This window comes from Gopherus evgoodei, chromosome 1, assembly GCF_007399415.2.
Source record: "Gopherus evgoodei ecotype Sinaloan lineage chromosome 1, rGopEvg1_v1.p, whole genome shotgun sequence".
NCBI lineage: Eukaryota > Metazoa > Chordata > Testudines > Testudinidae > Gopherus > Gopherus evgoodei.
In genome coordinates this window covers 277,684,810-277,709,469 of record NC_044322.1, presented here as the reverse complement: position 1 = coordinate 277,709,469, position 24,660 = coordinate 277,684,810, and the positions used below count along the sequence as shown (strand labels likewise).

The window sequence follows — 24,660 nt, the reverse complement described above, 5'->3', positions numbered from 1 at the left end:
ATCTTTATCTTTTAACAAAACAGAATACATTGTGAATAGAACCTTCAAATAATGAACTCACCAGGTTATTGGTCTCATACACAGGTAACTCACCTTTTTGACAATGGAGCTACTGTCTTTTTTGCTGTTTTCATGGCAGTGTGGGGTAAGTCTTTCTTTGGATTTGTGTAATATTTAATACATTTTCCTTTAAACGTATGGTGTGAGATAGGACCCTTTAAACTCCAGCATGCCTAGTTTCAGATGCTGAAATGCAGCGTATTGGCTTGACTCTTCCCAAGCAAGTCTTTTCTGGTTCAGTGAAAATGTAGAGGGAAAGAGTAAGAATTTATATTTTTAATGTTCAGTTTCTGGACATATTTAATTTAAAAAATGGATCAAATAAGTAGTATCCAGGTGGACATTTATATCCTGGTTGAAAAACTAGAGTATTAAAATGTATTGATATTGAGTTAAGTTCTAGAGACTTTATTCCGTCATTACTCAGGCCTTGTCTTTTCTGGGGAAAGGTTATATCCAAGCATAAGTGCTGGAACTAGGAGTTTGGGAGGTGCTGCAGCGCCCCCTAACTTGAAGTGGTTTCTATTATATACAGGATTTACAGTTTGGTTCAAGGCTCTCAGCACCCCCATTATACAAATTGTTCCAGTGCCCCTGTATCCAAGAAAAATTCTCAGAGATCTGGGATGCTTTCTTGAAGGGTATGAATGATCCTATTAAATACATTGGCCACCCCTTGCTAGGCACGTAGATAGGTGGCTAGCCCCTCCTGTTGCTTGTACTGCAATGGCTATGCTTTATTTTTAGCGCACTAGATCTATTAGAGCTAGAGTGGGTAGGTCTCCTCAAGCTGGGAATTACATCCCTAGCTTGAAGTGTAGACATACCCTCAGAGACACAGAATTTTTCTGGGGAGGATATTCTCGCCCAGGCTTACCAAATCTCAGAAATGGACAAATACTTTTTCCTATCAAGCATCTGGGTTTGATTTTCAAAGGTGTAGAACATTTGCAGTTCCCACTGACTTCACTTGGAGTAATGAGTGCTCAGCACTTATGAAAGCCAAGCTGTCATAAACAGATAGCTAAGGGTTAATGTCTCTTTCACCTGAAGCACCTGACCAGAGGACCAATCAGGAAACCGGATTATTTCAACTTTGGGTGGAGGGAATTTTGTGTCTGAGGTCTTTGTCTGCCTGCCTGCTTTCTCTGAGCTTTGGAGAAGTAGTTTCTGCTTTCTAATCTTCTGTTTCTAAGTGTAAGGACAAAGAGATCAGATAGTAAGTTATATGGTTTCTTTTCGTTTGCATGAATATAAGTGCTGGAGTGCTTTGATTTGTATTCTTTTTGAATAAGGCTGTTTGTTCAATATTCTTTTAAGCAATTCACCCTGTATTTTTGTCACCTTAATACAGAGAGACCATTTGTATGTATTTTCTTTCTTTTTATATAAAGCTTTCTTTTTGAGACCTGTTGGAGTTTTCTTTTCTGGGAAATTTCAGGGAAATTGAGTCTGTACTCACCAGGGAATTGGTGGGAGGAAGAAATCAGGGGGAGATCTGTGTGTGTTGGATTTGCTAGCCTGATTTTGCATTCCCTCTGGGTGAAGAGGAAAGTGCTTTTGTTTCCAGGACTGGAAACGGAGAGGGGGAGTCACTCTGTTTGAATTCACAGAGCTTGTGACTGTGTATCTCTCCAGGAGCACCTGGAGGGGGGAAGGGAAAAAGGATTATTTCCCTTTGTTGTGAGACTCAAGGGATTTGGGTCTTGGGGTCCCCAGGGAAGGTTTTTCAGGGGGACCAGAGTGCCCCAAAACACTCTAATTTTTTGGGTGGTGGCAGCAAGTACCAGGTCCAAGCTGGTAACTAAGCTTGGAGGTTTTCATGCTAACCCCCATATTTTGGACGCTAAGGTCCAAATCTGGGACTAAAGTTATGACACAAGCCCTACATTTTCAGGTTTTGTTATTTTAGAGGAAAAGACCTAAATGTCATCCCTTATGCCAAAAGATGTATTGTGCTTAGTGGAAACATTAGTACAACCTCTAGGGAGGAATGTCACTAATTTTCTTTTGCCTAGACTAGTTCTTGCTAAAGATACAATAGCTGTTAGCTAAGGGTCAAGTTATGAGAAACCTCCGTCCTCTACTTCACATACTCATACACACACACACATACACACAGACATGTTCACGCTTTGTACAGACTTGTGATAAAAATTGATGTTTGTCAATAAATTAAGCAATAAACAACTTCTTTTAGGGTCATGTAACATTATAGCAGTTGCTTATTTGACATGGAGGGGGAGAATATTACAATGATTTTGTTGTCCAGCTTTGTTTGAAGCTCAATACCAAAGACAGGGAGAAGGACAGGGATACTATTCAGGAAGATCTGAACCACCTTGTTAACTGGAGTAATAGGAACAGGATGAAATACAATAGTGAAAAGTGCAAGGTTATGCATTTAGGAACTAATAATAAGAATTTTGGATATACGTTGGGGGCGCATCAGTTGGAAGCGACGGAGGAGGAGAAGGACCTTGGGGTGCTGGTTGATAGCAGGATGACTATGAGTCGCCAATGTGATACGGCTGTTAAAAAAGCGAATGCGATTTTGGGATGCATCAGGCGGGGTATTTCCTGCAAGGATAAGGAGGTGTTAGTACCGTTATACAAGGCGTTGGTGAGACCCGATCTGGAATACTGTGTGCAGTTCTGGTGTCCCATGTACAAGAAGGATGAATTCAAACTGGAACAGGTTCAGAGACGGGCTACAAGGATGATCCGAGGAATGGAAAAACTGCCTTATGAAAGGAGACTCAAAGAGCTTGGCTTGTTTAGCCTGGCCAAAAGAAGGCTGCGGGGGGATATGCTTGCTCTATATAAATATATCAGGGGGTTAACGTTAGGGAGGGAGAGGAATTATTTAAGTTTAGTACTAATGTAGGCACGAGGACGAATGGGTATAAACTGGACATTAGGAAGTTTAGACTTGAAATTAGACGAAGGTTTCTAACCATTAGGGGAGTGAAGTTCTGGAACAGCCTTCCGAGGGAAGTAGTCGGGGCAAAAGACTTTCCTGGCTTTAAGACAAAGCTTGATAAGTATTTGGAGGGGATGTTATGATAGGATTGTTAATTTGGGCAATTGATCTTGGATTACCACCAGATAGGTCTGCTCAATGATCTGCGGGGAGATGTTGGATGACATGGGAACTGAGTTACTGCAGAGAATTCCTTCTTGGGTGCTGGCTGGTGAGTCTTGCCCACATGCTCAGGGTTTAGCTGATCGCCATATTTGGGGTCGGGAAGGAATTTTCCTCCAGGGCGGATTGGCAGGGGCCCTGGAGGTTTTTCGCCTTCCCCTGCAGCGTGGGGCACGGGTCGCTTGCTGGTGGTTTCTCTGCAGCTTGAGGTCTTCAAACCAGTTTTGAAGATTTCAATAACTCGATCCTGGGATAGGGGTTGTTATAAAATTGGATGGGTGGGGTTCTGTGGCCTGCCTTGTGCAGGAGGTCAGACTAGATGATCAGATTGGTCCCTTCTGACCTATTAGTCTATGAGTCTATGAGTCTATAAGTTGTGTCATTCTTCAACCGGTGGTATTATCCAGAGGCAGTCATTATGAATGCTTCACCAAAGAAGCAACTGAATGACTTGAATTTATATGCCGACTTCTTCCTTTCTCCACAGTTTTTTCAGGAGACTAAGAGACACTAGAAGAGTCCTAATTATAATTCCTTCTTGACTACATAGAAGCATGGTTTCTCTGATAAAGGAATTAACACTGGAACAGTTGCTGAAATGCAAAGTTTAAAGAACAGAAACTAGTGGAAGTATTTAGTATTTTTATTAGCAATAAGAAATGCCAATATACTCCTCAGAACATAAAACATTCTCCTCCTTCTGCTCTCAAAGGGGGCAAAATCTGAGGAGGTTCTTTAACATAAATCCACAAATATGTAGTGTATTCAAGAAGGTTAGAAGGAATAAGAGTATTCATCAATGTTCTGAAATAAAGTAGGGAAAGAAAAGAGAGATGAACAATAAGTCATTAACCACTAGAGGAAGCCAGCCTCACAACTATAAAAGGTCACAAGTTAGACAGAAAGTGCTCAAGAAAGTCCTGTCGAGGGGGGTGTTTTGTAGAAGTTTGCTGTTAGGTTGAATCTCCAGACAGATTGAAAGGAGGGTAAATAATAGTGAAGCAGAACTATACTAAAGTATGTCTGTAAGTTCTGAACTTCAGAGCTTTCCAAGAATTTTGTTTGCGCATATGGGATAAATGTACATTTTGAAATATCCTAACAGAAGTACTGCAAGTATGACGGAATAATGTTATATGCAGTGTAGTCATACCTGTGGTGATTTCACGATATTAGAAAGACAAGGTAATATCTTTTATTGGACCAACTTCTGTTGGTGAGAGAGACAAGCTGTTGAGCTTACACAGAGCTCTTCTGCAGGTCACTAGAAGCTCTGTGTAACCGTGAAAGCTTGTCTCACCAACAGATATTGGTCCAATAAAAGATATTACCTCACCCACCTTGTCTCTCTAGAATTATGTTATACTGTCTTGTTCAGAAATGAATGCTGAATACTTGACCAAGGATATTAGAGATGATCTGACTAGAAAGAAAGTGGGGGGGGTTCAAAATTTGATACTTTTAGAAGCTCTCAGTATTACAGAAATGCAGTGAGATGAGCTATCAACAGCATAGGATATAATAGTCAATGGTGGAAAGAAGGGCTACTGACCTCCGTAGAAAAAGAAAAGTGTAATACAATAAAAGGAAATAGAATATTGGAGATCATAGTGGTGAATACTGAAAAAATGAAAAATAGTACCAGAAAGAAACTTCAAGAGCCATAGGCAGAGATACCAACTGTGCATTTTTTTCCCCACTGTGTACTTTAAAAATAAGAAGGGAAAACACTTTGATTCATCTTGGATTAGCCTCAAAAGTTCAGAAAATTGGACTGAAAATCTCACAAGATTTCTAATACAGTGTGCCCTTGTGGGAAGGAGATGTGAGGGCAGTAGTCATTCTCACTGTACTTTGCCACTGAGCCTGAAAATGTAGAGAAGTGGGAGAGGGGAAAAGAGAGATCCAAGCTGACGTGGTTGTAACTAAAAGTCATTACTTTCTGAGGGCTGATTTCTAGTCTATGTGAAATGAGTTGATGCTCTGAATGCAGTTACTAAGAAACAAAACTATCACCTGTGTGCATCACAAAAACCACCATAATAACTGGCATTCTTGTTGGCGGTAGCCAGACTAAGGACTGAACCGGCATGGAGAATGAACTGCATTCATGCACACTAAGGGGATCCCTCTAGCACAAGACTTGAGGCACATTGTCAGGCTGTTGTTTGGGAGGCTTCTGTAGTCACTGCTGGGAGCCTCCCTGGCCTGGTCTGTGAATAGACAGAGGTTTTCCATTTCCAGGGCTATCAGTCTGGCACCTCTCATGACCACTGAGGGCCAGATCCAAAGCCCACTGAAGTCAGTGAACGAGTCCCATGGATTTCAGTGGCTTACATGTAAATAAATAATGTTTATAAACAGTGCCAGTTTAATTCTCCAAGACATGCATTATAATCAATTGACTAAATACTTCCTTATCTTTCCTGCTAATATAAAACACAGTGGCAAGCACAACCACTTTTCTGAATACTGTAGTGCAGTGAGTGCTGTACTTATGCTATACCCCAGTGAATTATATAATTGGGCTTCATATGAAGAAAATTAACTCCATTATCAATGCCAGAAACATCTGCGCCTGTATTTTGAAGGCAATGCCTTGGATTAGAAAGGCAACGCACCAGTTCCAGTCTCCTCAGCAGCTCTGTACTGATTTGCATGTGCGCTGGAATCTGGTTAGAAGCTTCTTTGCTTCCTCCAGATACTGATTCCTGTATATTTTAAATAGTCTTCTGATAAAGCAAGCTACCTTTTTCATCTACACTGTTCCCAAGAAACCTTTGTCTTTATCATTGATCTATCTAAATTGATCTAAAATGACTCACAGGAACCATTCCATTCTTTTCAATCTGTAGCTCATTTGATTGCAAATTAAATGTGTTCAATTAGCACTAAATGAAATCGCCAAAGCTTCAACCATGTCTGACACAAACCAAAGTAAAAAGCAATGCAGTTTTGATCATCAGAAAGATTTGCTGTTCAAACAAGTCCATTTATCCAAACAAATGAAAATAATATAACAGCTTCATTCAGCAATAATGCTAGTAGTTAACATATTTTCTTCATTTGAAAATGATCTTGCAATTTCTTTTTTCTATTTGCTCCAGCAACCGTTTTCCTGGAGTTTTGGAAAAGACGACGAGCCGTAATTGCTTATGACTGGGACTTGATAGACTGGGAAGAAGAAGAGGTTTGTAGATAATTTACTACTTTAATCTTGCATATAAAAGATTCTGGTTAAAAATCAGCAACCAATTTTTCCTTTAGTTTTATTATCAATTTCTCTTTCACATCAGAAGCTAGAAAATAAATCTTGTAATTGATCTTTATGCAAGGACAAGCATTTTCTCCCAAGATGCTTCACCTAGAGCTGTGAAGAAACTTGCTGTGGGCCAAATTGTGCTCTCATTTTTCACCAATGTAAATACAAACTAACTTCATTGAAGTTTGGGTGGCATTCTCTGGGTTTATGCCAATGTAGATTCAAAAAGGATCTGGCCTCCTTTGTGGTAGAACTAGCAACAATCACACTAAAAGAATCTTTCAGCATGACTTAATTTTTTTAAAGCAATGACTTGTTAGTCCATAGAAATTCAGATTTAAAAAAAATGTGAAAGGTTGGCCTGCCTGCCTGCCCTTGAATAACTATACGTCAACATCCAGATGAGTTTCCTAAGGTGTTGCTTTCGATAGCTGCTAAGAATACTGATGGGGAACCTCAAAAGGTTTTCACAGCTCCCAGAAGTCTGGCTGCTCATTGTATTATTCCCAGAAGTCTTGCAGTGAAGCCGCTAAATTCACCCAATGCCCAGTGGAGGAAAATCCACTATGAGAGGAGGCTGGGGAGGTGAAAAATAGTCACTACCTCCCTTCTGCTGTGGCTGCCACACAGGCATGCAGGGCTCTGATGGCAATGGAACTACACGGGGGTCACTATTCAGGAGAAGGGCGGGATGCTAGGACCCTGCAAGGTGGATTTGGAACCCCTGCATGGCCTGGAGCATTGCTGCTCTGGTTTTCCTTGCTCCCAGGCATGTAGGATTCTTTTGTGGGCAGAGTCAGAGAATGGCAGTCGGAGCTATGTTCCTTTCCACCACAAGGGGTTCATTGCCATTGTGGGAGAGCTACAATAGTCATCAGGCTGCATTAATGGTCACAAGTTTCACAGTAGCAGCTGTGTTAGTCTGTATCTGCAAGAAGAACAGGAGTACTTGTGGCACCTTAGAGACTAACAAATTTATTTCAGCATAAGCTTTCGTGAGCTACAGCTCACTTCATCGGATGCATAGAATGGAACACACAGACAGGAGATATTTATAGATACAGAGAACATGAAAAGGTGAAAGTATGCATACCAACTGGAAGAGTCCAATCGTCAGCAGGAGAAAAAAAACCTTTGAAGTGATAATTGAGATGACCTATAGCAGGTGTGAGGAGAACTTAACACAGGGAAATAGAATCAAATAGTGTAATGACCCAACTATTCCCAGTCTCTGTTTAAACCTAAGTTAATTGTATCTAATTTGTATATTAATTCGAGTTCAGCTCAACTGGGAATGGCTGGCTCATTACACTCCTGTCTGTGTGTTCCATTCTATGCATCTGAAGAAGTGAGCTGTAGCCCATGAAAGTTTATGCTGAAAAAAAATTGTTAGTCTCTAAGATGCCACAAGTACTCCTGTTTTTTTAATGGTTACAGTGGCTTGACTGCTATTCTGCTGCCTGTGGGAAAGAATTCCTTCCCCAGGGTCACTGTAGATTTTCCCAGCACAGAACCAGACTTCTCAGCCTAGGGACAGAAATTGTCTCTTTGGGAAGAGGCCACATGATGTTACATTTGCTTATTTGCTGACAAGATGGATTTTCTTTAACACTGGTGGTGAAGGAAATCAGGGCCGCCCGGGGGGGGGGGAGCAAGAGGGGCAATTTGCCCCAGGCCCTGGGCTCCGCAGGGGCCCCCACGAGAGTTTTTCGGGGCCCCTGGCGCGGGGTCCTTCACTCACTCGGGGGCCCCAGAAAACTCTTGCGGGGCCGGGCCCCGGAGCTTCTTCCGCTCCCGGTCTTCGCTGGCGGGGGAGTCCTTCCGCTCCGGGGCAGAAGGACCCCCTGCCATCGCATTACTGCTGAAGCGGAACCTGCCGCCGAAGTGCAACCCGGTCTTCGGCGGTAATTCGGCGGCGGGGGGCCCTTCCATTCAGGGACCCGCTGCCAAAGTGCCCCGAAGACCCGCGGCGGGGGCCCCCCACCACCGAATTACCGCCGAAGAGCGGGCTGCACTTTGGCGGCGGGTCCCGCTTCAGCGGTAATTCGCCGGCGGGGGGCTCCCGCCGCGGGTCTTTGGGGCACTTCAGCGGCGGGTCCCAGAACGGAAGGGCCCCCCGCCACCGAACAGGGCCGGCTCTAGACATTTCACCGCGCGAGGGGCGCCCTGCCGCTTGCCGGTCCCACGGCTCCGGTGGACCTCCCGCAGGCATGGCTGCGGAGGGTCCGCTGGTCCCGCGGCTCCGGTGGACCTCCCGCAGGCGTGCCTGCGGATGCTCCACTGGAGCCGCAGGACCAGCGGACCCTCCACAGGCACACCTGTGGGAGGTCCACCGGAGCCGCCTGCCACTGATGGCCCCAGGCCCCCGGAATCCTCTGGGCGGCCCTGAAGGAAATAAGTGAAAAATACAAAGGAAAACAAATGGCTGCTTTGGGCCAAGTGGAGAGCCTCTGTGGAATCCCAGAGTATAAAGGGGCTGCTAAAAAACTTAAAACAGACTCCTAATCAGCAGGGAACTTGGCTGGCAGTGCACACATGCTGTCAGACCAATCCCAGGATTGCTTTGGGACTGTTATCAATGTGTCTAGAGCAGTGGTGCGCAACCTGCGGCCCATCAGGGTAACCTGATCGTGGGCCGTTAGACATTTTGCTGACGTTGACCATCTGCAGGCACTACCCCCCGCAGCTCCCAGTGGCTGCAGTTTGCCATTCCCGTCTAGTAGGAGCTGCGGTGGGGGCCGTGCCTGAGGACACTCAATGTCAACAAAACGTCTCGCAGCATGCAATCAGATTACCCTGATGGGCTGCATGCAGCCCAGGGGCTGCAGGTTGCCTACCACTGGTCTAAAGCAGTGGTTCCCAAACTTGAGCTGCCGCTTGTTCAGGGAAAGCCCCTGGCGGGCTGGGCCAGATTGTTTACCTGCCACGTCCGCAGGTTCGGCCGATTGCAGCTCCCAGTGACCACGGTTTGCTGCTCCAGGCCAATGGGAGCTGCTGGAAGTGGTATCCAGTATGTCCCTTGGCCCGCACCACTTTCAGCAGCTCCCATTGGCCTGGAGCAGCAAATCACGGCCACTGGCAGCCGCAATCGGCTGAACCTGCGGACGTAGCAGGTAAACAAACCAGCCCAGCCCACCAGGGGCTTTCCCTGCACAAGCGGCAGAACAAGTTTGGGAACCACTGGTCTAGAGGATAATTAGGTCCTGGATCTGCTGGAGCGCGCCAGTCACTCACTAGTAAAAGGTGAGTCATAGTGAGAGTGGCCTCAAATGGTGCTGTTGGTGTCAGCAGGAGGGCTTCTCCTGTCATCATAGCTACCGCCTCTTGTGGAGGTGGATTAACTACGCCAACAGGAGAAGCTCTCCCATTGGCATAGCAAGGTGGCACAGCTGCACCATTGCAAGAACAGACCTGCCCTAATTCTCTCTCAGGACAGAGACAACCTGGAGAGCTGGTTTGTGTTTTCTTTTGTTTTGCTGTGCCTGTCCTCCACTGTCACTTAAAGGAGTGGTGCTGTCAGACTACAGGGGGATAGCTGCATCCTATTGGAATTCCCTATCCACAAGAGGGGGCAGAGCTGGGAGAGCAAGAGCAAGGGGGCTGGCAGGAGCCATTTAATGCAGCTGTGTAGGTGTGTGCTGTTGGGGTCGCCCCTCTTTGGGGCGACTGGGAGCCAGGCCGTCTCACTACACAAGTCCGGTGAGTCGGCGAACTAGCCTGGTGGGGCAGGAAACAATCAAGGGCTCAGGCCCTCCGGCAGGGGCTGAGCAAATAGTTCAGTAACAAGCCCAGGCCCTGGGTCAGGGCGGGGCAGCAAACAAACAGTTCAAGAGCAAAGCCCAGGCAGGGCCGGCTTTAGGAAGTGCGGGGCCCAATTTGAACATTTTCGGCGGGGCCCTGGCAGGGATGACTAAAAAAAAAACCACATGTAAAAAAAAGCCTTTCATTTCTTCCATGTATTATTTACTTTCCATAACTATATAAATAATACAATTATATATTATGTACATTGCATCATATATGCTGTTGATTGCTTATTAATGACCACCATTTCACATGTGTGGGTCCCAGCTGCTCCCTGCCCCCCTCATTGAAGCAGGTGTGCAGGGTTACTGCCCTGGGAATTGCAGGGCAGCAGTGGACATGGGGCTGGTTGGAGGCAGGGCAGGGGCTGACTGGAGGTAGGGCCTAGCTGCAGGCAGGGCAAGGGGTGCAGGGCTGGCTGGAGACGGGGGTGTGGGATGGGGTGGGCTGGCTTCAGGCAGGGCCGCAGGGGGATGCAGCAGGGGTTGAGAGGGCTGGAGACAGAGAAATGGAGAATTGGCTGGCTTCAGGCAGGGGAGTGCAGCGGGGTTGGCTAGAGACAGGGCAGGGGGTTTGGGGCTGGGTGTGGGCGGGGTGTGCAGGGCTGGTGCGGGCAGGGGTGTGTGGAGGCTGGCTGGCTGGCTTTGGGCAGGGCCACAGGGGTGTGTGGCAGGGGGTGGCTGGAGACAGGGCAGCGGGTTTGGCAGGGGCTGGCTGTGGGCACGGAGTGCAGAGCTGGCTGGGGGCAGGGCAGGGGGTGCAGCAGAGGCAGCTGGAGCCCCGACCCTTTAAATAGCCCCCAAGCCTCCCGCTATCCCAGGGCTCGGGGTTATTTAAAGGGCCCGGGGCTCCCCTGCTTTTACCCTGCCCCTGCCCCTGGAGAATACATGGGGGTGGCGGGGCTCTGGCGGCTATTTAAAGGATGGGGTGGCAGAGGCAGCTGGAGCCCCGGCCCTTTAAATAGCCCCCGCCGGGAGCCCCCCGCTTTCCCAGGTCTATGGGGGCTATTTAAAGGGCCCAGAGCTCCAGCAAGGAGAGCGGGGCTGCGGGGCAGCTTGCCGCGCTCTGGCCGCAGCTCCGGCCGGGAGAGCAGGGCTGCAGGGCGGCTTGCCGCGCTCCGGCCGGGAGAGCGGGGAGGCTTGCTGCGCTCTGGCCGGGATAGCGGGGCTGCTTGCCGCGCTCCGGCCGGGGCTCCTGCTGGGAGAGCGGGGCTGCTTGCCGCGCTCTGGCCGGGGCTCCGGCCGGGAGAGCGAGGCTGCGGGGCAGCTTGCCACGCTCCAGCCGGGGCTCCGGCCGGGAGAGCGAGGCTACTTGCCGTGCTCCGGTCGGGGCTCCGGCTCTCGGCGCGGGGCCCTCTTAGGTGCGGAGCCCAATTCCTAGGAATCGGTTGAATTGGCCTAAAGCCGGCCCTGAGCCCAGGCTCCTGATCCTGAGCGTCGGGGCGATGGGGAGTCTGCCACCCACGAGTTTGGGTGGCAGGGGGGACGCAGGCCCACCCACTCCTCTGCGTCCCAGCCCGGGGCCCTGACAACGGTAGGCGACCTGCTGCTGTGTCAGTGGGGATCCTGGCCGCAACACACTGACATCAGCTCTGGGTGTGCCACAGCCCGACTAGAGTCGGCTGCCTCCGGGCTACTTTCGACCTCCCCCTCTAGCAGTACCTGTATCTGGTCGGTGTCTTCCGTAGCATCAAACACCATGGGCTCCTCGGGGTACTCCACGAGCGGTAAGCTGGGCGGCTCCTCTGAGTCCCTTCTCACTGGTAGGCTTACTGGCTTCTCCAGCATCTGGTTGGTGTGGTATGGCTAGCCCTCAAGGCGGTCACAGGCAGCAGGAGTCTCCATCAGTGTCCGGCCTGTCTGGCGGCCAGGCAGCTTCTGAACCCTGGGGTTGGGCTTTTATATTTCCTGTCCTGTGCCTTGACCTCTGGGGGGTGGGCGCATGCGCCAGTGGTTCCACCCACTTTGGCATCCAAAGGGTCTTGTCCCTCTCTAGGGCAACTAGGAGCCAGGCCGCCTCACTACAAGCTGGAAATGAGGACCAAAGAGAATGTTGCCTGAGTAAGGGGTGAAGAAATTCTGCTAATAGGAACAACTTTAAATACTCCTCTATATCTAACTTTCCCCACATTCAGAGATAAATCAGTAATAATGAGGAGCAAGACACTTTTTCAAACAGTGAGGCACCTCTTGCTAAAACTGGGAGGGTACGCAAGCATCTAGCAAGCGGTTTTATTTACAAGTGAGCTTGGAAAAAGGATTACGTGCAGTTTTATTCCTGCTTTGCTGAATTGCTACCGTCTACCATCAAAATCCTAGAAAATTTCCTGGCGTTATCTTTGAAACAATATTGTTTACAGATATACGTTTTCAAACACTCTTGTTTATGATAGTAACTAACTGGGGAGTTTGTTAAATTTTATGGATGTAATTCTGTGAATTTAGATGCCTTTTTCTTACATTGATCTGTTTTCCTCATTAAGAGCTGCTGATTTCCCAACTGATTTCCTGATTTAAGTATCTGGCACTTCACTGATGTATTACTAGAAATAATTTTATGAAAAAAATGATCTGAAATTTGACCTTGCTTAACTGTATTGTACATAAAAATTGCTCATTTCTTTTTTAGGAAGAAATACGTCCCCAGTTTGAAGCAAAGTACTCCAAGAAAGAACGGATGAATCCCATATCTGGAAAACCAGAGCCTTATCAAGCATTTGCAGATAAATGCAGCAGACTTATTGTTTCTGCATCTGGAATATTTTTTATGGTTTGAGAATGCTAATTTCTTTTCCAGTTACAAGAAGGAAAAGTTTAGTTTAAAAATGGCAGACAGAGTAGAAATTTTGGAAAACAGATCATTTGGTTAGTCTGAATACAGAGGGGGAATTATAGTTAATACTCTGGTTTAAAGATTGTACTGTCTGTTACAGCCAGGGTGAGGCCCCCCACCACTCGTTCCCCTTGTGAATGATTACCAGTCTGCTATACTGAACACAACCTTTGGATCCCATGTGCTTCCAGCCAGCTGGGTCTGGACAGAGTCAAGACACTTTCTACTTTTGGCTTCTCAGGCACACTCCTCAGGTGCAGACTCCCTGTCTGGTCCCCTTCCTGGGGATGTGGGACTCCACATCCAACTGCTCTTAGCCCTGAAATTAGTGCGGTCCCTCAGCAGCAACTTATGCATGCCCCACTTTCACCGCCTCGAATTGCACCTCCATGAGCACTCCAGTTTTTACTCTTTAGGGATACATAGCAGATAAAGTCAGGAACACCAGCTTTGCAAAGGAACTTCTTAAATATGCACTTTACTCTTAGCAGAGGAGAGTACAGATCTAGGCAAAACAACAAACACCTGAACACAACTCCTCTCCCGTCACCCCTGAGTTTTCATCACTTTCGAGAGCCCTTTGGTTTTTGGTCAATGTCCATAAGGGAAGCCTCTGTTTCCCTTTCTCCAGATGTGTGTCTCTTCTCATTCTCGTATTGGAACGATTCCCCTTTCTAAAGAGCATTTCACTTTCAAAAGCAATTTCTAGTGCCTTTTTCTGTTTCTGTTCTTCTGCTGGGATTTTCCATGTTAGCAGAGAGTTGTTAAAAATCAGTGGCTTTGCCAATAACAACCAGGATAGAATTATTCAGTGTTGAGGCCCCTTGGTGGTCCTGTTGCAGTTTCCCAGACACACAATGTTCCTGCCACAACATCGAGGTTCTAAACCACAATGAAGGTTACAATCATAAATGCTATTCATAAAATAAAAGGGAATTCATCAATTGACATACAAACAAAATCTTTCAATAAAAAATACCCATGTGTTAAAAACATAAAAGAGGATTTGTTTTAATCCATGCTAATCAGCATTGTTAATCTGGAGTAGCTCTACCGACTTCAGTAGAGTTACTATGGATTTACACTGCTAGAACTGGGATCAGAATCTGTGTGGTATCCAGCAAGCCTATAGCCAGGGACACACGCAGGGAACTGGCTTAGAATGAAAATATGGACTCATTCACAATGATTTAGTTACTGCCTTACAATAAATAAGTAAAAACAGGGCAAATCTCAAAGTCCTCACCCAAGTTTTGCTCGATCCTTGTTCATGCAGCATCCCACTGACTTCAGTGAAAGTTCTGTTGTAGTAAAAACTGAGGTTCAAATCCCTGAAGTCAAAGGGAGTTTTCCTGTGTAACAACTTGAAAATCAGGCCCATTGGCTCTCGTACAGTAACTAGTTCAAATTTACCTTCTGAAGTACAAGTTTTTTCAAGTTTTTTTTTTCTCAAGGAATTGGCTTGTATAAGAATTTACTAAGATTGCCTATTGAAAAATGTCATTAGGAAGGCCTGTTCTGCTGAGATGATTATTTAATGTGATGATGTGATTGGTACTCACTAGGATAACGATTTGTTTTTATTATTATTAATTATACCTGCCACTTATGAGACTTTACAAACTAACTTCTTTATGAATTTCAAAGTTCATGACAGATACTAAATAATCTGTTCAGTGTAGGTAAGTAAGTATCAATGTCACTATTTTTTAGGTGAGGAAATTGAAGCAGGGAAGTTAAATGATTTGTGCAAGACCATCAGTCAGGTCAAAGCTGAGTCCCTGGTCCCCCTGTTCAGACCCCATGCTCACACCATGCTCACCACTTCATTACATAAGGAAGTAAAAAAGTATGTAATTAGGGCTTGGCAAATGATTAGGGTGGAAATCAGAACCAGGTCTACTCATGTTTGCTGAACCTAACCTTTGAATTCAACAAATACCTTTTAGGTGTTGGAATCATGAAAAAGATGTTGGCATCATGAAATTGTCGTGCTAGGCAAACCCACCCTCTGAGATTGGAACTTGGTAAGCAGAGAGCAACAAGCATCTTCATGTGCCTGGCCATGTGCTCCTGTACCCATCGCAAGGATCAGATTTGGGATTCACCAACATATTGGGTTCAATCAGCAGCCAAACAGGGGTGCTGGAACAATTTTTATAGTGGGGGTCCTGAAGGCAGAAACCACGTGTTTGGATTGTTACTATTATTTCAAGCCAGCTAGTTCCAGCACCTATGCAGCCAAAGCCAAATTTCTCCAAATTTGGGCCAACTGTATTTATAGGAAGCACTTTGACTACAAATTATGACTGTTCCTGGCTCTCACATAGTGGTGTGTTGGTGACCTTGAGGAAGTCTTCATCTCTCTGTCTGCCAATTTCCCCATCTACAAAATGGACGTAATGGTACTTACTTTATAAAGTGCTTTAAGTTTAGTGGGAAAAAGTGCTTTGTAAGCACTAGGTATTCTGATATTCGCCAAAACCAGGAACTGTGTAGAATGCATTGTGCATTGACTTTTTATTTTCTCCATTGGCTTCAATAGCAGAAAATCACCTCTACTTTTCTAACAAAGGCAATGTCTTAAATCTTTTACGATTCCCACCCTTGAAAACTGCTTATAATATGCTCCAATGTCAAACTCAAACTTCAGCATTTTATAAATGATTATCGCTGTGATAGCTAAACACTGTATGTAAATTGGTTAAAAAAAAAACAAGACAAAACAGGAAGCCTGCCTCAGGCTAATAGGTGAGTTCTATGTATGTTTTCAATTTTGTGATGTAGTTGGATAACTTTAAGCTCATAGAGGAACATAAATAAACATTCATACAAATACTCAGAGTGAACCATTATAAAGTCTTTTAATCTGGAAAAGTATTTAAATTGTTCAAAATTTCAGAACAAATTCTCATAGTTAATTAGACTTAACATTCAACATTTGGACCCTTAGTTAAGAAAGCATTTAAGCATATGCTTAAAGTTTAGCATGTGGGTAAGGGCCTTCCTTATTAGAGATGTTTTCCTAAACTGTGGAGTTAAGAGAGTCTCTCTCCAAAGTAGCTATTTATTTATTTACTTACTTACATTTACAAATTTAAATCTAATTTAAATTTAGCACTGGTGAAAAGTGCTAAAGCAAGTGTAGCAAATGAAGTGTCAGGTCCAAGGTTAGAATCCAAGTACATTTCTACCTCGATATAACACTATCCTTGGGAGCCAAAAAATCTTACCGCGTTATAGGTGAAACCATGTCATATCGAACTTGCTTTGATCCACTGGAGTGTGCAGCCCGCCACCCTCCCCCTCCCCCCCCCCCCGGAGCACTGCTTTACTGCATTATATCTGAATTCATGTTATATTGGGTCATGTTATATCGGGGTATAAGTGTATTTTGGTTTTGGAACTTGTACCTAACCCACTCAGACATAATTCCCCAGCTAAATCATTGAATCAGTTTGTACCTTAGTCACCCCATTTGGATATGGTGGGTAATGAAATGCCTTGCGCTTGCATAGTATTTTTACATATGTAGATCTTAAAGCTCTTTATAAAGTTAGATAGGCATTATTAATCTGGATTTGTAGTTGGATTGTTTACATGGGAAAGTTATTGCACAGTAAACTAGGGTGTGAATTTACTGCACACATTAGCCATTCTGCACTAACTTCCCCTGTTGACACTCTCATTGCACACTAAAAGTGTCCTCAGTGGTTTAACTTAATATACTTTGAAGTGCCTGGTTTTGCTTCCATTGAAGATTGTGGCAGAACATCCACTAGTGTTAATGGAACTATGAGTGGGACATAACTCCCAGTGATATCAGTATTAGCAGGTTTGGACCCAAAGCTATCCACAGTAAAAATGATCAGTAAGTTTGCTTAATTACAACTTATTTTCTTCAGAAATTGCTGATATAGGTTTTCAAGTAACTTTTATTATCTGGAAAGTCTGAAAGAGTAAGAAAGCTGATCTATAGGGAGAAAAAGAAAATTACACAAGTCAAAGTTTCAAATCAGGATAGTTTTATAATGACGTTTAACTCAAAACTCAGTTAGAGGGTGATTTTAAAGAAAAACTTTGAGGAAATATTCTTCCTTGCTTCCAAAATAAATCTGTCAATTGTTAAGCTAAATCAGTTTTCCAATACAAAGTTATAAAGGCTAACCGAGGACTTCGTAGTGGAGGCTGGCTGTCACCACCTTTTTATAATAGATTAGACACAATGTTATCTTCAAGTTCAGGATCTTTCTACCTGCAACTGATCTTATTTTCAGAATGCAACACTTGCATTAAAAAAAAAAATACACAAGAACCCTGTTTGCTGCCCCCTTTCTGAGCTAGGTTGCACTAATTCCCATCCAAAATTAACCAATTTTTTTGGGGTTTGTGTCACCAGCTGCTTCCTGCCTTCTTCACTATTGATAATGAGTGCAAATTCATTGTACGCAGGGCAGGGCCGGCTCTAGCAATTTCACCTCCCCAAGCACTGCGGCACGCTGCGGGGGGTGCTCTGCCGCTCGCCGGCCCCGCGGCTCCGGTGGACCTCCCGCAGGCTTCCCTGCGGGGGGTCCGCTGGTCCCACGGCTCCAGTGGACCTCCGCAGGCATGCCTGCGGATGCTCCACCGGAGCCGCGGGACCAGCGGACCCTCTGCAGAGACGTCTGCAGGAAGTCCACCGGAGCTGTCTGCTGCCCTCCAGGCAACTGGCAGAGCGCCCCCCATGGCATGCCACCCCAAGCATGTTCCTGGCGCGCTGGAGCCAGGCCTGACACAGGGTGAAGTATGTATATAACCTTTTTGACCTATGAGAGGTCTTTTAAACTTCAGCTAATACTAACATCAAATGCTAAACACTTAATCAAATATCTCATGATCTAAAGCCAGCATGAATTTATCTATCTTCCAAATTGCCTTTTTCTCTTTTTTAAACGAACAGAGTGCTTTGTGCTTTACCGTAGTGAAAAGCTCTTGAAATTATCATTTGGGATGATGTCACTTCTTTTGCCAAAGTCGGAGATCACTTGAATATCCAGGCTTCCAAGTTTTGACTTAAATCTAAACCTCATGATTTTTCAAGTACTATTTGGCTTTGGCAAAACAAGTATTGGACTGTATTATTTTAGCCTCCCTTCCCCCACCTTGTTAATCTTAGAAACAAGCCAAGAATGATTTTCAAAATTGACTTTTTGTTGTTGTTTTTGTTTGAGTAGCACAGGCTTCCACTGGGTTAGAAATACATGGATTTTTAAAAATGAAATATCCTTGAAAAACAGTATCTTAAAATGAGAGAAAAGGATGTTTTGTAAAACTTAAAATAAAAGTAGTTCTGTATGTTTCAGTAAACCCAAACGTCACCAGGTTCTGCTTGGACCTTCATTTACATCCATAAAGAGAAGTGGTTGAACCACAAAGCTAATGGGGCTGTAGCCCACTCCACCTTCCAACTGCCACCCTGAAAATTTCTACTTACTCTGATATCTGGATGCCTTAATATAGTTTGGTTTTGGAGATACCCCTGCAAAGTCAAATGCATTTTGTTGTTAGCAACAGTAGTGTCAATGATAAACACAATGCAGGCTCCTTGGAATGTTAATGCATTGAAATAAGAGTTTTGCCCAATCACTCCACCTACTGGTGAAGATCAATCTTATATTTGTCTTAATATATTGTCCAGTTAGATTCCCAGTGAGTGATATCTACTTAACATCAAAAGTAAGCTTGTGCTGTCAATTTAAAATCCAGAAATAAAATATCAATATTGTGCTGACTCAAAAATAGCTCTATGGATAATGTTATGGTGTTTTCCAAAGTAAAGTGTTAGTGAGATATCCTGGGTAATTTAAGGGAAGGGATGGGGGCTGAGTGGGAATATTTAGGTGATTTTTATATATACACATATATATGTGTTGGATGACATGAAAATCTTTCCGATATGCTGCAGCATTTAGTTGTGCCAACCTAGATTTCCATATTAGTTTTGCATCAGAAACAGGAAGTTTGCCAGTCAGTGGGATCATTGGATGATTTGAGGTGCTAAAACAACACTCAAGGAAGACGAGGCCATTGCAGAGAAGCTATATGACTTTTTTGATCAGTCTTCGCTGCAAAGGATATGAGGGAGATTCCCAAACCTGAGCCATTGTTTTTAGGTGACAAATCTGAGAAGGAGTCCAGATTGAGGCATCGATAGAGGAGGTTTTGGAACAAATTGATAAACAGTAACAAGTCATCAGGGCCAGATGGCATTCAGCCAAGAATTCAGAGGGAACTCAAATGTGAAATTTCAGAACTACTAACTGGTATGTAACCTAACACTTAAATCAGCTTCTGGCAAATTGGTGAAAACTACAGTAAAGAACAGCATTATCAGACACACACATCAACATGATATGTTGAAGAGCCAACACTGCTTTTGTAAAGGTAAATCATGCCTCACCAACCTATTAGAAATCTTTGAGGGGGTCAACAAACATATGGACAAGGATAATCTAGTGGATATAGTGTACTTGGACTTTCAGAAAACCTTTGACAAGGTCCCATACCAAAGGCTCGTAAGCAGTCATGGGATATGAGAGAGGGAAGGAATAAATGGTTAGTTTTCAGAATGGAGAGATAAATAGCAGGGTCCCCCAGCGATCTATATTGGGACCAGTGCTGTTCCACATATTCATAAATGATCTGAAAAAGAAGGTAAACAGTGAGATGGCAAAGTTTGTAGATGATACAAAATTACACAAGATAAGTAAGTCCAAAGTAGATTGTGAAGAGTTACAAAGGGATCTCACAAAGCTTGGGTGATTGGGCAACAAATTTGCAGATGAAATTCAATGCTGATAAATGCAAACTAGTTCATACTGGAAAACATAATCCCAACTATACATACAAAATGAGGGGGTCTAATTTAGTTGTTATCACTCAAGAAAGAGATCATGGAGTCATTATGGAAAATTCTCTGAAAACATCCAATCAATGTGCAGCAGCAGTTAAAAAAGCTAACCAAATGTTAGGAACCATTAGGAAAGGGATAGATAATCAGACAGTAAATATCATAATGCCACTATATAAATCCATGATAAATATAAATCCACACCTTGGATACTGTGTGCAATTCTGGTCATCATGTCTCCAAAAAGATATTAGAATTGGAAAAGGTACAGAGAAAAGCAACAAAAATAAGGGCATAGAACAGTTTCCATATGAGGAGAGATTAAAAAGACTGGGACTGTTCAGGTTGGAAAAGAGATGATTAACAGGGGATGTAATAGAAAACTATAAAATCATGAATGATGTGGAGAAAGAGAATGTGTTATTTACCACTTCATATAACTCAAGAACCTGGGATTCACCTGATGAAATTAATAGGCAGCAGGCTTAAAACAAACAAAAAGAAGCACTTCTTCACAGAAAGCAGTTAACATGTGGAACTCTTTGCCAGGGGATGTTGTGAAGGCCTGAACTGGGACTGGATGACAGGGAATGGCCCATTCAATAATTGCCTTGTTCTGTGCCTTCCCTTTGAAGCATCTGGCATTGGCCATTGTCCAAAGACAGGGTACTGGGCTAGACGAACCATTCCTCTGACTTAGTCTGGCCATTCTTATAGTCTTATTGCTCCTAATAATGAAACTGACAAGGTATAAAGATGAGTAGTATGAAACTTGACTGCTAGTTTCTATCTTTAAAAAAAAACACCTGTATGTTGGTGAATGAAATGGGGAAATCAGATATTTTAATCCTATTCCTAATACTCTGATTATGGAATTCAGCGTTTAAGCCCTTGCCATACTTGAGGAATTGGTGATTGATCCAACCCTAGAGGGTTATTCTTGAAGAAGCCAAAACAGCTTTAAAATGGCTCGTATTGTTAAATTCCTGAATCTGTGAATATGAGTCACATTTCTTCATATTAGTTATGTGGTTACAATCTTCCCTGAAAGAAACTTACAAATCCTGAATTTAACACTAGGAGTCCTAAGCCAGAAATGATCCTTTGTAACTGTGACATTTGTATGCCTATCAGAACCTTTGTGGCTTAGAATTAGCAGAATAGAAGAGTTTCCGCTCAAATTTTTAAAATGAGTGGAGACAATTTTAATCACTTTTTTACCATTAGAATAATTTATTTCAGTTGTTTTATTGTCAAACTAATGATTTTTTCTCTTAAATAGTTATGACTGACCAAACGCTTCTTTAAACATTAAAGCCAAAATCCCGAGCCCCCTAAGGGAAGGTGTTGGAAAGTCCATCCCTGTCCCTTAAACCCAAAGCTGTGAGCCTCAAGTTAGTGCCTAGTGTAAATTACAGCAGCCTCAGAACTACTGTGTTTTATTCTGGCTGCCCATCCATTCCAACAGGTAGGGGCCATATGGGCTTAGGGATAGCCACACCTGGGTCAAGAGAAAGGGTAGGTATAGAAGTTTCCAAGGCCACTCTATACCACCTAGGAATCCCCTTGTCCACAGGGCATCGTCCTCTAGCTCACTAGTAAGGTAACTTTGTGGTTGCTCTATGCTTCCACAGTGGAAAGAGTAGCTTTAATGGATCAGATGAACTGGTCCTACATGTTCACACACACTTCAACCCCCTTGTCACATTTCTCTACATATGGATTATGCCAACCACTGTTAAATCAATTCTATAAATAAAATTAAGTGAAAATGGCTCGATATTCTGGGGTAGGGGAGAGGTGCTGATTGTTTTTCCTAATTAACTATCATGTATCACATTTTTGTCAGGTTTTAAGAATGCATTCACATTGTAGTATTACGTGTGGACACACCAAACCTGACTGGTTTCTAGTCAAGAAAATTTAATTACATGGTAACATAGCTAAAAAATAGTATATAATGTAGAGTGGATATGATGAGTCACCCATGCTAATAACAAAATGTTTGAGCTCTAGGTGACTGGCTCAAAAGGAACATGAGCTGGTCATGACAGTTTAATGCCCAACTGTTCTGTATGATATGTCACAACTGACTTAGTGACCTCAGCTCAGCTGCAAAATTTTCTACATCAGACACCTTTCCTAAGTATTATCAAAGATGCCAGGGATGAAATTATCAAAGAGATTGAATTTACCATCCCTAAATATAATCCCTCCAAAATAGTCCAGTGAAGCAGCTTATTAAGGTAGTGTGACAAAACTCTCTGTTGCTTCCTATGCAGTATTTAACACAGGGTGAAATTCACCCCAGGCAAAGGGGCAGCACAAAAGCCTATGTACCACTTAAATATTCAAATGTGAGCCATGAGCCATAAACCATATACTGACCCTCTCCAGAGTGGTGACTTTTACTCAGTGTAAGTGAGGTGAAGCTTTGATTTCCAGAGCTAGCAATCAAGCACCATTCACTAACACTGGAAAACAGAAAACAGTTGTGTTTTTCAAGAGAATGATTAAATGTAGACATGATTTTAAACAGATATCAAGTATATTTTATATTATAGGAAACGGAGAGGAAATTAGATATTAATCCAGATGAAACCCCTCTCAGGAAAAAATGATGCATGGTTCAGGACTTGTTTTTTTAAGATAGGTTTATTTTTATAGTCTTGAGAATTTCAGAAAGAAATCAGTTCCAATTGTGAGGGATTTCAGGCTTTTCTGTTTTTCCCCACCCCCTTTAGATCTGTGTGGTGATTGCTGCTGTTTTTGGCATTGTTATTTACCGTGTTGTGACTGTCAGCACTTTTGCAGCCTTTAAGTGGGCTTTAATCAGGAATAACTCTCAGGTTGCAACTACAGGGACTGCGGTGTGCATCAACTTTTGCATCATCATGCTACTGAATGTGGTAAGTAGAGATAACCGGGATCCATAAGCAGTGGGTATAATAGGCCAGGATGCTGGGTTATCGGTTTTGGCGGTTTGCATGGGCTGGGCTTCTGCTGGAAGAAGTTTTTGCTTATTATTATGCACCATGCAGGTTCCAGGGTGGCTGAGGAGGTGGTATCTGCTACTCAGCTTCCCCCATTCATCAGCAAACTCCCTGGACTCCACAGAAATTATTGATGAACCTGGAAAGCTGAGTTGCAGATACTGCCTCCTCAGCCACCCTGGAACCTACACGCTGCATACAAAAAGCTCAGGTTCTTTGGAAAGAGCTTTTGCTTTTCCTGCCGGGCAGCTTGAGGACTTGGGAGGGCAGGCACGGCACAGCTGGGGCAGCTCAGGACTCCTCTGGCCATGGGGGGGAGCGGGCTCGGAGATCGGCCCTCTGGCAGACAGGGGGTGGGGTTCACCCACTGCCCATGCTAGAATCTAAAGCAAAGTGCATACAGGCACTTGATCTATGTGTGCCCCAGTCTGCATGCTCCTGAATGCCCTCAATTGCTACTGACTTAATGGGAGTTGAAGATGCTTGTTGGGTTTGACTCTTAGTACCTACCATACTTGTGTAATTGGCTTCAAAATTCACAATACATGTTTGAAAAAGTCTACAAATTATATTTTAAAGGAACATATTCAAGCCTAATTGGTTCAAATTTGTCCTACACTTTATTTCTTCTATTTGTCTGCAAATTGCAAGTAATTCTTTATATGCTTTTTAAAATAAAATAATTTAGTGTTCTTTTTTAATATAGGGGCCAAACTTGCTCGTCTCTTATTCACAGCAGAATTTTCCCCTTAGGGATAGATATATACAGATTCTCTTTCTACATGAGAGCACTTACCTGCATTGAAAACTTCACAGGGAGGGATTGACATTGAGTGGCTATGAACTGTTGCATCAGTTACCTCTAATGCTAAAAGCATGCCAATCACTGCATTCTAAGAGAGAATTCTGGGAGGGTGGATTGAGTGTGGCTTGTGAGTCTGATTGGGCCTGAGATAAAGGGATTCCTAGGCCATCTGTTCCTAGGTGGTTAAAGTTCCAGTGGGGTACATCACAATGGGTTGGGTAGGTAAAGGGTGAGTTTTCCCATCCTCTAAAGTGAGAGAGTTCTGTTGGTTTCCCAAGTGCTTCTGACTATCCATGTAGCAGTGATTGTTGGATGTGTTTTTCTGTTACCTGCTCTTGACAAGATGGTTGCATCCTTTTCCTTCAGATGCAAATGTTGCCAGTTACCCATGTCATTGCCACCTCGAGGTTGTGTTATTGCAAACACTTCACAAACAGCTACATCTTCAAGCCATCCAAAAATTGCATCTAATTCAGAATGTCTTGCCCCACTTAGTAAGTGGAGTGTCTTGCTATAAGGCTATTATTCCTTAGCTCCATGAGCTACACTGACTCCTCAATTAGGCCTTGTCTACACTACAGGGAAAAGTCATCTAAGCTACACAATTTGAGTTACCTGAATAGCATAACTCAAGTCGATGTAGCTTAGATCTACTTACCATGGGGTCCATGCTACACAATGTCGACAGGAGATGCTCTGTCGTTGACTCCCCTGACTCTTCTCAGTCCGGTGGAGTACAGGAGTCGACGGGAGAGCAATCTGCAGTCAATTTAGCAAGTCTTCGCTAGGCCCACTAAAAATCAATTGCTGATGCATTGATCGCCATGCATCAATCTCCCGGTAAGCATAGACAAGCCCTTAGTTTCCGTG

The 24,660-nt window shown here is 43.9% G+C and overlaps 1 protein-coding gene across 4 annotated transcripts in view; it reads left to right on the top strand.

Annotated features, from left to right (window-relative positions):
- ANO4 (anoctamin 4) overlaps nt 1-24,660 on the top strand; it is a 211,065-nt gene that overhangs the window by 136,456 nt on the left and 49,949 nt on the right. For all 4 annotated transcript variants that reach the window (XM_030548451.1, XM_030548448.1, XM_030548447.1 and 1 more), the window contains 4 exons: nt 85-145; nt 6,313-6,395; nt 12,900-13,040; nt 22,737-22,901. In XM_030548451.1, coding sequence (XP_030404311.1) covers nt 85-145; nt 6,313-6,395; nt 12,900-13,040; nt 22,737-22,901 — 450 coding nt within the window. The remainder of the gene's footprint in view (nt 1-84; nt 146-6,312; nt 6,396-12,899; nt 13,041-22,736; nt 22,902-24,660) is intronic.